This window comes from Anabrus simplex, chromosome 3, assembly GCF_040414725.1.
Source record: "Anabrus simplex isolate iqAnaSimp1 chromosome 3, ASM4041472v1, whole genome shotgun sequence".
NCBI classification, from domain to species: domain Eukaryota; kingdom Metazoa; phylum Arthropoda; class Insecta; order Orthoptera; family Tettigoniidae; genus Anabrus; species Anabrus simplex.
Genome location: NC_090267.1, coordinates 320,884,594 through 320,899,110, shown reverse-complemented (window position 1 = coordinate 320,899,110; position 14,517 = coordinate 320,884,594). Strand labels below are relative to the sequence as shown.

The 14,517-nt window shown below is 40.3% G+C and overlaps 1 protein-coding gene across 1 annotated transcript in view; it reads right to left on the bottom strand.

Annotated features, from left to right (window-relative positions):
• The window catches only part of LOC136867273 (uncharacterized), a 102,778-nt gene extending 88,522 nt beyond the window's left edge, over positions 1–14,256 (bottom strand). The window contains exon 1 of the mRNA XM_067144421.2: positions 14,187–14,256. Coding sequence (XP_067000522.2) covers positions 14,187–14,192 — 6 coding nt within the window. The 5' untranslated portion in view covers positions 14,193–14,256. The remainder of the gene's footprint in view (positions 1–14,186) is intronic.
• Between the last annotated feature and the right edge of the window lie 261 nt (positions 14,257–14,517).

Here is a 14,517-nt window from a genome sequence, read left to right as displayed (position 1 = left end):
CGTGCAGCAAACCCTCCATGTCAAAGAACACTGTCGCCATAACCTTACCGACCGAAGGTTGAACCTTGGCCTTCTTTCGCTGTGGTGATGATGGGTGCAGCCATTCCATTGATGTTCACTTCGTTTCCGGGGTGAAGTGGTGGACCCACGTTTCGTCGCCTGTGACGATTCGCCGCAGAAACCCGTTGCCGTCTGCGGCATAGCGTTGGAAAAATGCCAGGGAGGATTGGAAGCATTGTCCCTTGTGCTCATCGGTGAGAAGACGTGGGACCCATCTTTGACACAGCTTACGATATCCAAGGTCCTCGTGAACAATGGCGAACACACTGCCATACGACATGTTCAGCTGCGTCGCAATTTCTCTTATTTTAATGCGCCGGTTCTGTCTAATGATCGCATTCACACTGTTGACCTTTGCACGGGTTCTGGACGTTGCGGGCCTGCCTTCGCGATGGTTGTCTGTGATATCTATGCGTCCGGCTTCGAATTGCTGACACCACTTTTCGATACCTTGCCAGGAAATGGCCCGCTCCCCATACACAGCACTAATTTCACGATGAATGTCCGTGCAATTCTTCCTTTTGGTCCATGGGAATCGGATTGTCGCACGCACCTCCCATTTGGAGTGAACGTCCAGTTGACGCGCCATTGCATTTGGCCGCTATTCACACAATACTAGACGAGACTCCACAGCGACCTGCCTAACAGACGTGTGGGCAGTGTCTGTCCCTTTCTCCGCGGTGCCGTGCATCTAGTCCCTCAGAGGTTCTTTTGTGTGCCCATGAATCTACGAATTTGAGTACAAATGCATCCTGTATCGTCGAATAGAGAGATATGGAGCTAGATGATGATGCTTGTTGTTTTAAGGGGCCTAACATCGCAGGAGCGGGAATTACGAAAAGTATATTGTAGGAACAGACGAAACATCTGTAGTTTCAGTCAAGATAAATGGCTTCCTTTCTGTGATGTAATCGTTCCCTCGTGTGTACTCAACAATTGGTTCTGACGGTTGTTTTTGCGTGTCTTATTCAGGTGGGAGAAAAGTCGCTTTCCCTAAAATTCGTTCTTAGGTTTTATGTCTGTACGCATGTACACATCTCATAACAGAGCAAATGGGTAGCTCGTATATAAGTGGCGGACTGGTAAACATATTCGAACGTCAATTGTTTTCGGATGTCATGTTTTGTTGTTGTTGTTTAGTGTTTATTGTGTTGGATTGCGTCTGTACCGTAGTAAAGGTTAGATTCTTGTAATGAATAGCAAATTAACCACAAAACGTTTTATGTGCTAGAACGTCGTGGAAACATAGCACTGATGTTAGCAGGCTTTGGGAGAAGATTTCCTGGTATTCAACCGCCATCACGCCAAGCGATTAGAGACTTTAACAAACGCTTGGAGCAAATGGTCAGTGTTAGGAATCTTCTGCGAAGCGGGTGACCACGCACTGGTAGAAAGGAATACAATACTAAGTTCATTGCTCAGAGTTGTGTTATTAGTCCATCTAAGTCCACCAGAAGGAGGTCTCTCTAACTGAGGATTGATCGTATTACTTTAAGAAGCCTATTATACGACCTAGAACTGAGAGCATATCATCCAATGCTTTAGAATACGCTACACGAAAATGATGTGGGCCGTCTAGAGATTTTAAAACGTTCTCTTATTCGATATGAAGCCGACCTTATTTTCTGAAAACAATTCCATTGACCTATGAAGCACTTAACATAAACGCCGAGTGGACCGGCACAATCTTATTTAACGGGCTAGTGAAAATCAAATTTAAATTATCTCGAACGAATTAAATACCCCTGGTTTAACTGTCTGAGGTGACATTTTGAGTGGAGGAGTCATAAGATCATTATTTTTTGAAGGAATGGTTTTCAGCGATTGGTATCTCCAGATGTTACAAGAAGTGATTATTACAGAACTTGAAAACAGCCCCAGTTTTGCCAATATGCAGTTGATGTGGAAGCAAGATGGAGTACCACCTCATTTTGATTCAGGAGTGAGGACATTCTTGAACTAGCAATTCAATGAATGAATTGGCATCGTGGCACGCTAGAATGGTCACCCAGATCATGCGACCTGATACAATGTGATTTTCTCGCTTTGGAGTACTTTTGCCCAGAAACCACGGGATCTTCATCAGTTACGACATATGATGGAACCGTCATTCGTGAAAATTGATGAAAGTCCTGAGTTATATTCTATCATCTGTAAATCGGTGCGTAAACATGGTCAATTGTTCTTCGAAAAACAGGGCCTCCATTTGAACAATCTCTTTAAATAATGTGAAATCAGATAAGGAATTGTTAGGAAAGCGAATTTTCGCTCTTCAAGTATTAAGTATTAAATACCATATCAGATGTGCAAGTGCGACGTTTGGGCGGCTCTTTCTGTCTTTGAATATCAAGATTGCTGTGTCCAGAGCTCTGTGTATGTCAGATACGAGTACCAACACTTACTTATGAAAACTTACAGAGGACAAGATATCCGGGATGCTGTCTTAGAACAATAATTGGAGGAAAATTATTGGACCGTTGAAAACACAGCAGTACAGCCAATACCATGAGCAATGAGCCAATTATTATCGAATAATTTTTAATGGGTTGGAGATGTCGCCAGCGTGCCTAACGCACGTCTTCTTTTAAGCAATCAAGGCAGGCAGTGAAAACGATACAAGGGCGTTCCAAAATCAAATATGAAGAAGTGCCATGTTGACTGACATCGGCAGCTGGTAGAATGTAGTGTCTATTCAACAACAAGGAGACTTTTCAGACTTCATTTGATTGCAGCAGAAATTGTGGGTCCAGAACTAGTTTCTTCAGCGCATAGTCGGTGACCTCCATACACCTGGAAAACATAATCATTCTCACGAGCGAGTGACTCCTTCTGGTGACGATGATGGTTATATTGATGTATTTTAAAATAATCTGACGGAAGACATTGTTAAATTATTGTATGTTAATTTTTTGCTTAGTTTTGATTAGTTAATTTTTTTTGTTTCTTAATATTTGTGGAATATTTAAACAATTATTGTTGTTGTTCACAGAATGCTGCTACGGGTATTTCTCGCTTCAGTCTTTCTACTCTCTGTCATCACTGCTGAGGACGGGGTTGACAGCTCTAAAACACGAACTGTTCTACACATGCTTCAGAAACGCCTGACAGAAGCTACTATGAGAGCTGTCGACAGATTTCTCCAGCAGGACACCATTCCACTCTTCGATAATGTCATGTTAGTGAGGCGTAATGGTACCTCCAACGTCACTGTCTCGTAAGTACTAAGCTCTTAACTTAAGACCTATGCAAAGATCTAGGAGAGGTTAGTATGCAGTGTGATGTCCACTACATGTATCAAGTTAACGTGAGTCACTCAACGTTTCGACAGTTACGTTCAGGTAAATGCACGGTACAGTCTGTATCAAATGCCATAGCGTTCTAGTATAACAAATAACGATATTCGTATAATCCGTGCTGTAATTGTTACGATGTTAAACTCTAGTCTACAGATCTTAGGTTCAACCTCCGTTATGACAAGAAATTTTTGCCTGATTTCTACATTTCATTGGACTTAGGTTGATCAAGATTGCTATTGAAATAAATATTGGAAGCATAGATTCCCTTGGAAGACTTCCTCTGGGTTCATAAAACAATCCACACATTGTGGTACTACTCACAGGTAACGCAGACCTAGGGTGTTTCTCATAGTACGGCGCCACTCATAGGCAACGCAAACCCATGGTGTTCCTCACATAGTGGATACTAAACACATGTAACGTAGACCCAAGGTGTTGCTCATATAGTGGTACTAATCACAGGCAATGTAAGCCGGTGGTGTTCCGCATATAGCGGTACTAATCACGAGTACTGTAAAAGCCATGCTGATTTACCCTCTTTTGCTACCAATCACAAAACTATTGTGTACCTAACATAGTGGTACTACTCGCAAGTAAATGCAACCCATGGTGTTCTTCGCGTGATGGTACTAATTACAAGTAGTCTCATGATTCTAATTCATCATCCCTTGGTCGTCTCTTTTAGATGCCTCTTACGACAGGGAGGGTATACCGTGGGTGTATTCTTCGTCTGCGTCCCCCACCCACAGGGAGTTGTGTGTTTGGTCCGCGAGAGCTATTTTATTTCGCTCAAGTCCGCCGGCAAGCCGGTTAGGAACCCGTTATCCGCCACCTGGGACGCGCCACGTGGGTGTATCACCTCTCTCCCTGGGACGCCAGCGTAGTAGGTTCATGGAGCATTTGAGAAAAGTCCGGTGCAAAGAATTGCGAAATATTTCTTTCATAAAATGTCGCGACATATAAATAATAAATGGCTCGAAAATGATCGAAAACGCATTCAAGGGAATAGAGCGGGTTGTCAGAATTAAAAATCAAAATCAACAGTGTCCAGCGTCTAAAGATAATAAGACGGCCGAACGTCCCGAGGTGATTTCCACGCTACTAGACTCCGTGCCGAGCATATCTACTGCTTCAGTAGTGGAAACTGACTTGAAAATTATGAAGTGTCGATAGTAAAATTTTAAATCCATACTGGCTACATACTTTATTCAATAACACCTATCACGCAGTAAGTAGGCTATTTTACGTTAAAGCCGTGACACGGCTCAGTACTATTTTCTACACTATGGATATCTGTCATGTTATTTTAATACATCGACTACCAGCGAAGAATCAATGCTCCATTTATCCATAGTATCGCTCGTAATTTCGCGTAGTATAATTTCATCCTGCAACAATTCACCTACCTGTATAAATAATGCAATGCTACCTCCGTAGAGAGCATAGAAGCTTCTGAAAGTGAAAGACACTGAAAACATATCGTTAGGACTTGGGTTTGGATCACACTGTTCTTTAACGTGGAGCAAACTCGGCCCATTCTTACACCCCGCTCTGTATGGCCGGAACTAACGTTCCATGATAAACACCTTCTACTCTGTTGTGAGAACCATAATGGCAGAAATCAACACAACACTGAATTCACAGTATGTCAAGCTATTACATTTAATAAATACTTTGTCGTTAGGAAGTGTGGACAGCAGATTAGCAATGATTGTAGTGTAGTTAGTTTTGTATTGTCGCATACCGTACTTATTTATTCTTATATAAATACAAATATTGTTATGTGATTGTTAAGGCCACTTTGCCTTTAATCTTCATAACCTGTCTTCACTTGTGTTTTTATTATTCATAGGGTTGTGGCTCTTAATTCTTCACTGGTATGACTGAAGAGTTTGGTGTCATGTTCTTATTTTAATAAACTTCTAGAACGTGATTGTTGTTAGTTCATGTGGCTGAGAATTGCCTCGGGTTTCTCCAGCATGGTTGCTTCCATTCTTAGTTTTAGTGGTGTATGAACTAGGAGATGCAGACCCAGTTATATGGGGTGTTATTTTAATTATGCTACAACTCCATTTTCAATCAGTTTAAGGTACGGAACCTTGAAGTTAAAATGTGAAAAGAAAAATCAGGAGATAAAATATTTGAAGAAAAGTGGCCTTTGCTTATTTGACAGAGATTAGGTGATCTCCCTATGCATTGGTGTTTATAAAAATCAGACATGCTTAACGTAGACGGGTAAGGGAGGTTACCAATATTCAAATAAAATAATTCCATGCATGACTGATAAATCCAAGATAGCTCTATGGAGGTATATCAAATTACTGCTGTAATGAATATTTATATTTCAGCATAAGAAAGCCACATTTCTTTTGCACTGTTCTCTGTAAGTTGGAATTTCATCGCAATTAAAATATTCTTCTTCTTCTCCTTTCTCCCCTTCAAAATAGCTATTATCTAAAATGATAATATGTAATTACTGACAGTTTTAAAATTTTCTTTGTTCCTCCAAAATGCATGAAACAAATGCCTATAAGTAACAATAATAGGAAAGAGCATCTTAAACTTAAATGTTTCCTCAGAAAATCTTAAAAGGAGTTGGTGGGGCATAAGATCAATAACATTATTACTAAACGATGTCTAAGAATTTCCTAGATTCAAGAACAGACTCTCCTTTCCGGAAATATCTGAGTAATACCTCTTCTGTATTCTATAATTCTGATCTAGATTATCCATGTCATCTGAGACAGTTACCTCTATAAAATCATGTTGTTTTGGTTAGAAACACAACTGAGCTGTACCCATAATTTTATGATACCTTCCTTGTAGGTATTATATAACTGCCTGTATTTTGATGCATTTTGGTGGCTTTGGTAGGAAGATTTTAGAATAAAAAAGAGGAATATAATTACGTGGTTATGCAAGTCAATCAATAATGTGAGAAACTACTTAAGTCTAGAATACCAAATTTTCAAGTGAAATGTCTCCACCGAGCTCGATAGCTGCAGTCGCTTAAGTGCGGCCCGTGTCCAGTATTCGGGAGATAGTGGGTTCGAACTCCACTGTCGGCAGCTCTGAAGATGGTTTTCTGTGGTTTTCCATTTTGCACACCAGGCAAATGTCGGGGCTGTACCTTAATTAAGACCACGACTGTTTCCTTCCCACTCCTAGCCCCTTCCTGTCCCATCGTCGCCATAAGACCTATCTGTGTCAGTGCGACGTAAAGCAACTTGCAATAATATTATAAAAATATCTCCAGAGAAATAAATGTTAAATATTTTTTCAGTATGTGTAACAGACGAATTGTTTCAGAAGTATAAAGAGCCATACAACATTATGATGGATTTGGAAGTAATCATAATTTTATTATTGAACTGCTTGGACTTAAGTCACTTATGAAACTGATACTGTATTATGCAAAATCTTATGTGTATCTTCTTAGCATTTTAATAATATGGCAAACACAAACATTTAGAGCACGAAATGAACATTCAGCGTACTTCGTTATATTATTTGTCTTCTTCCTATTATCCACCAGCACCGTTTATGAATTATGATGCAAAACCTGTTCCACGGAAGTTGCTGAATTTTTTTAAATATCTCAACGTTGATGTTAGAAATTGGCTCTTTTGGTTTCATAAAACACTGAAGCTTTCACTAGAGTAGAGCTTCTTTTTTTTTTAGAATCCGAGGCCACCACTCTTTGAAGTTTAAATTATAATATCATTCATATTTACCATTGTTATAGTACGATTCATTCTGGATCTTGCTTCTAAAATTGGTTCGCATGCATGTTTTGCATGATAAATTCTGTCGTTCTCTTTTAGGCTTAATAGTCTCTTTACTACACTAAAATCGCGGTCGTTTGGTAGGAACGAATATCCCCTTATAGAGAAAAATGTTGGATAGTCTTATAACGTTTGGTGTCTGTAAAGGCCAGCAGAACACCCACAATCGCATAGTTTCTGTTTTGCCCTCCTCAGCTACAGGATTATACGATGGAGTTCAGTAATTGCCTTGGAAAGATTGTGATTAATGTAGTGTGTAATGAAGGATGCTACCTCTACAGGTGCTTTTTTCCTTGGCACTAAATATAGATGTACTGTAGATGTTGATACTTCCTGTCTTCGCGTTGAGAATTTAAAATACATGAGCGTCAATTGACGTAAGTAGAATAACTCTTACATTGTGATAATCAGACATAGTCTGCACGTGATCGCAAGTTATCACTGTGAGATCGCCCCTTTCTTACATAGATTTTCTGACTTTTTCAGAACATTCTATAACTTTTTCGCTCTTTTCTTGTATATGGCTAGTTTAGCTTGAGACTCTCTTTTTTGAGACATTGTTAAGGAACGGTGGTTTAAGCTTCAGCTCAAGCAACTCGCAGGTGCAGCAGGTGTCCACATAAGGCCGCCCAAATTTTAAGTCAAACTGTTCTTTAATATGTTTTATAGTACTGATAATTCCCTTTAACGTCTGGGTGTTTCAATTTGGAAAGATAAAGCATCGTTTCCACCAGCAGTTTTGCAACTAAATATTATTTATCTTTTTTCGAAATAAAGGCACTATTCTGTGGATAATGATTCAAATGTTGGATAGTCTTATAACGTGGTTATGAATAAGCGTTTTAACGTCAGTAGGCTTGACATTTGCTGTAACATTTTTACTCCATTGGTTATCTGCAGATCTCCTGTAAAATAGTTGTTGCCTAACACGGTGAATTTGTCTGTCAGTCACCATTCAGACCATGCAGATTGACGAAACTGACACACTTAATTTTCGATTAATTTATGAAAGCATGGTACTTGAAATTATGACTATGCTCCACCAAATTGTTTAGGAAGTTTTCTCTGCACTGGCTGGCATTCTATTAATCTTTGAAAATGGAGATCTTGTTCATCCTTCAGTATAAAGCTGTTAAATATATTTAATATTAGTGTTTGCTGCACCTCTTCCACAGTATATCACTAAAACATACTTTCTTACAGTTGTATCTCGAGCCACTTTTTCGTGCAGGAACTATTCTACCACTGTAGTATTTACATTATTTCCCTTCCACACGAGACGTTTAATAATTAACTTTAGTTTTTAATAGCTCCGTTTTCTTTTATTTCCACCATATATAATTACGCAGAACTCACACAATTACGAGAATAAATTGTACTCTATATGAGGAAACATTAGATTAGGGAACGAAGTCTTAAAGGAAGTAGATGAAATTGTTATTTGGATAGTATAATAACTAATGATGGCAGAAGTACGGAGGACATAAAATGCAGACTAATACGAACAAGAAAAGAAATTTGCTCACTATAGCTTCAGTTTGCTCACTTCGAACATTGATATAGGAATTAGAGGGATGTTTGAAGCCTTTCGTCTGGAGTGTGTCATTATATGGAAGTAAAAGACGGACGATAACTGGTTCAGAAAGAAAATAGAATCTTTAGAAACGCGGTGTTACAGGAATTTTTTTTTTTTTGCTATGGGCTTTACGTCGCACCGACACAGATAGGTCTTATGGCGACGATGGGATAGGAAAGGCCTAGGAGTTGGAAGGAAGCGGCCGTGGCCTTAATTAAGGTACAGTCCCAGCATTTGCCTGGTGTGAAAATGGGAAACCACGGAAAACCATCTTCAGGGCTGCCGACAGTGGGGTTCGAACCCACTATCTCCCGGATGCGAGCTCACAGCTGCGCGCCCCTAACCGCACGGCCAACTCGCCCGGTACAGAAAAATGCTGAAAGTGAGATGGATAGGTCGAATTACAAATGAAGAGGAACTGAATCGAACTGGTGAAAGGAGAAGATTTGGCGAAATTTGACCAGAAGAAGAGATATAATATAGGACATACTTTAAGACTCCCAGCAGTTGTTCATTTGGTTTTTGAGGAAAGTGTATGTGGTAAAACCGGTAGGAGTAGAGTAAGGTATGAATATGACGAACAGAGTAGAGTAGATGTAGGATGTACGTAGTAGTTACGTAGGAGAATGAAAAGGTTAGCACATGATAGGATGGAGGGCTGCATCAAACCATTCTATAGACTAATGACCCAAGTAACAACAATGAGCGCGAAAGACTAACTAGCTGCCAATAATGGTAGAATATCGCGCAGTGTTGGGAACAACAGTGCCAACATTCAGAATTGAAACAGTGGTAGTCCTGGACTTCTAAAGTCAGCGCAAAAGTAAAGATATTGCATCGATACAAGAAAACATTGAACTAATGTTGTTTCTATGCTGAATTGTACAGATTGTCTCATAGAAACATATTATACAAAAATGGACTTACTTTATTCCTAAGATAAGTGATTGAAGTGTGGTTAACTCCATTTTCACAAACATGGGAGTTATACCACTATCAAAATGACACCTTCATGTCTGGTAGGTTATTCTCGGTTTGCTTCTTCTGCCGCTTCTTCCCCACATCCTGGTAGGTCATTTTGTATCTCTGTTATGGTTGGTGGTGTAATGCTATACGTATGGAAAGAGAGAAGTGTACTGGCACAAGCACGAAGTTCCAGTCCCCGAGTTAGACGAATTACCTACACATGAGTCAAATCCACAACCCGGGCCAGGAAGCGAATCCGGGACCGTTTGAACCGGTGGCCTTGACGCCGACTATTAAGGAAAGTATCCAGACTAGGTTATTCTGGATTGTCCAAGGAAAGATCGGGACGTAGTATCATTCAATGCCGGCCCCGTGGTGTAGGGGTAGCGTGCCTGCCTCTTACCCGGACGCCCTGGGTTCGATTCCCACCCAGGTCAGGGATTTTCACTTGGACCTGAGGGCTGGTTCGAGGTCCACTCAGCCTACGTGATTAGAACTGAGGAGCTATCTGACAGTGAGATAGCGACCCCGGTCTAGAAAGCCAAGACTAATGGCCGAGAGGATCCGTCGTGCTGACCACGCGACACCTCGTAATCCGCAGGCCTTCGGGCTGAGCAGCGGTCGCTTGGTAGGCCAAGGCCTTTCAAGGGCTGTAGTGCCATGGGAGGTTAGTATCATTTAATAGGATTAAAATATGCAACCTATGGGAAATGAACTCTATAAGTGTGCACTTATATTCGTCACGCCCGAGAACAAGAGAATAACCCTGTGTACAGAAAGAAAGCAAAGAATAAACAAATGACAGACTTGTTACCTACCATTGATGCTTTCATGGCCCGTAATTGTAGACATGATATAGGCTTTTTGAGCTCATGTCGTGACACGGGAGGCTTGTTTCCGGATTAAAGAGTGCCGTTAAAACAAGACTAGCTTCTTTAATTACAGGGGTAAAGCGTCGTCTGACTATGAAGTAAGAGGGAATAGAAACCATCCATGACAGACGTACGTATTGTTCCGCACTTTGCACGAAACATCCGCCGGGCAGTAACAGCGTATCCGGAAATTGATGCGACCTCGATAAAGCTTCCGCTTCTCACAGAACGACGCAGTGAGCTGCTTAATGTAAGGGAAGATGTTGATGGTGTCGGAAGGCTGTAAATGCATCAGCCACCAGCGAAGAGCCAATCCGTGCCCCTGATATCTACGGTGTAGTTTTATACTTGTCGTTTGATATTATACCTGCAATACCTATGGTGAGTTTGCAGGTGAAGCTGACCTTTCGTTGCTCTGCTTTGAGGACAACATTATTGTATGAGAACGAAATATGGGTAAACTAGGAATATCTAATTCAGAAGCTAGATGTAATAAAACTTGAATAGCAAAGATGGTTGCTGGAAAGTTGATAGGCGGAAGATGTTCCTTATATCTTTGATAAAGCTATGTGTATGAAACGGCTTACACGGTTGCAGTGGCGTAACTTAGTAAAATAGTATCCGGGACAAACCGTGATTTGAAAGCCCTCTCCAACTATACTAATGTAGTTAAAAAATCAAATCAAGAATCCAGTAAAGTAATAAAAGTGACGTGGATCATTTAATAGATCTAAAATAGTATTCGAAAAATAAAGATTCTTAAATTTAAAACCTTTCAACAGATGTGATTTAATTACAAATGTCTTTGGCTTATCTTTTGTAAGTACTAATCATGACTACTTCTGTTGGAAAAAACAAAACTGAAGAAAACGAAATTATTAAATTAAATTATTAATATTATTAACATTTGATCAATTATTTCATCAAAGTTATTTTTTCTAGTATTTCTTGTTTAAAACTTAGAATAGCAAAATCCCTCAGCCGTTGTTGACCCATAGACTCTTACAAAACAATAGGCGATCGACACATCTCCGAGCGTCTTTGCTTACATAACGGTATAACAAAGAAATCTGCCTTTGTCTTAGGTACTTATTGTTTTGAAAGCTGTGTCGTTAGCCTATGCCGCATTGATTGCAGTACATAATACGTATAAACGAAATGAAACAAAATATTACACAACTTTATTTATTTATTTATTTATTTATTTATTTATTTATTTATTTATTTATTTATTTATTTATTTATTTATTTATTTATTTATTTGTGACACCCAGGGCATAAGCCCTGACTGCCTCATCCCAGTTACGCCACTTGGTGGTTGGATCACTCGAGACGAATGAAGTTGAACAGGTTTCCTAGGAGATCAATGGAGGTGGCCATGGAGTGTGAGGGAATTAGCGACAGACCTTGGAGCTGGTAGTTAAGACTCGAATTTTCAGGGGAGGTCACAATGAGAATTACAAGGAGAGGATTATGGAGGTTGTTATAAATTGGGTGCTTTGACGGTTCTCGTTAATATTTTGTTCACTGGTGAAAATAGAGTATAAATAAAACCTGGCCGTAAGAAGCAATCAGTATTTGAAATATTAATGTTATTCCCATTCTGCAATTGTATCTTTGATAGACTTGAAACCAACGAAATGTTCCCCCCCCCCCCCACTAGTTGCTGGTGTGTCTGTCACCTTTCAGCTTCCTTTTTTTTTTGCTAGTTGCTTTACGTTGCACCGACTCAGATAGGTCTTATGGCGGACGATGGGAGAGGGAAGGGCTAGGAGTCGGAAGGAAGCGGCCGTGGCCTTAATTAAGGTACAGCCCCAGCATTTGCCAGGTGTGAAAATGGGAAACCACGGAAAACCATTTTCAGGGCTGCCGACAGTGGGGTTCGAACCTACTATCTCCCGAATACTGGATACTGGCCGCACTTAAGTGACTGCAGCTATCGAACTCGGTCCTTTCAGCTTCTGAACCAGCTGCATGGTACTGCATTTCCTCAGTACGGAGATGGAGTGGTTATACCGCCATGACTTACAGCGTTCTATGTAAAACCTAAACCTAGTCTCAGAAAAGTTCTCAATGGAAATATCCCCTGAGAAAACTAAGATAATGGCTTTCTGTGGCAAGGAACCAGTGAGAAGCAAGATCTGCTTAAATAACATTTTGGAAAGAGTCTTTCTTTGAAGAACTGGACATACCCGAGAAAATCTCCAAATTCAACAGATGTCTGGGAATCATCAATAAAGTTGTTAGACCATCATTAGTTCAAAAACACACCCGTACAAGAATATACAAAACCTTGGCAAGACCTGTACTTTGCTATGGAAGTGAAGCGTGGACCCTGAGGAAATGAGATGAGAGAAGAATAACTACAGCTGAAATGAAATACATGCAGTGAACAGCAGGAGTCACTAAGTGGGAACACACAGGAAATACAGATGTGCCGAATGACCCTAAAAGCAGACCTATATTGGAATACATCTATGAATACCAGAGAAACTGACTAGAACACCTAAACAGGAAGGACAAAAGCAGGATACCCAAAGCAGTCATAAACTACTGCCCCGGTGGGAAGAGATCTCTGAGACGCCCCAGGAAGAGATGGCGTGAAAATGCAAATATTTTGTATAGACCGTAACAGTTCTTCTATAGGACTAATACATGAAATGATGATGATGAAAATGATGTTATTCCCAACAGAAGACCTTGGTTCACTGAGAAACGTTTGAAGACTAAACGCTGAAAAGCTTAGCAGTTTTCGATGAAGATGTGCATATGTAGACGATGTCTGCATTCTGAGGCTTAACATCAATGTCATTCGACCTGTACGTATGTATCTATATAGGGTATTTATAAAAAACGTCCCATTTTCCTACAGCAGGTGATATCGGTCAAAACTAGATTAAAAATTCGAATACTTATATGCCCGGAAACCAAAACCTCTTGATATATGGGCCAATCTGTCCTTTGATACCTATCTGCCTGTTACGTAGTAGACATTACATGGCATGCTCTATGTAGTTACCACGCATCCTAACACATACTTCAGCGCTTCTTTTCAATCAATCAATCAATCAATCAATCAATCAATCAATCAATCAATCAATCAATCAATCAATCAATCAATCAATCAATCAATCAATCAATCAATCAATCAATCAATCAATCAATCAATCAATCAATCAATCAATCAATCAATCAATCAATCAATCAATCAATCAATCAATCAATCAATCAATCAATCAATCAATCAATCACGAATTCTTGCGATTACACCTGGCTGTGCTCGGATTTTGTGACATGCATTGGTTACAAGCTCCTGAAACGAGTGCACATTGTCCATGGGTTGGGAATATATCAATGCCTTTAAATGTCAGGTGAACGGGGAGGCCATGCTACTGGACATCTTTGACCAATCTATCGCCCATAGGTTAGGTACTGTTGGCACGAAGCGTAGAAAATGGGCTGGAGGTCCGTCGTGCATATACCACTCCATTGTCTTTCTGAAAGGGTAATATTCTCCAATAGCGCTGGAATTAATCGCACAGAAATGGATGATACAGAGCAGCTGTTAATCTGTTTGGTGAAGTCTCTGAGTCTGTCACTCACAATTTCTGAAGTGAATCTGATGCCTTACCTCCATGATTGCTCGAGAATTTGCATCTGCCCACGCGTTGGTTGTCTAAGCCATCTCTTGTGAATCTTACTTCATCTGTAGATAAAATGCAAGCTGTGAACTGCCGATCTTCAGTACTTTGTCCTAGAAGCAATTGGCATGGTGTTATGGTGACGTAAGAGCTTGCAAACGTTCGGCATTATAAAGTAGCTGCTCATGCAGTAATGAACATGCAATTGTGTAGTTGATACCTTCAGCAGCTGCGATTCTTCGCACTCTTGCTTCAGGGTCATGTTCTACATGTCACAACGCCTGCTCCTCCATCACCGGCGTGCGAACTGTGCAAGGCGTA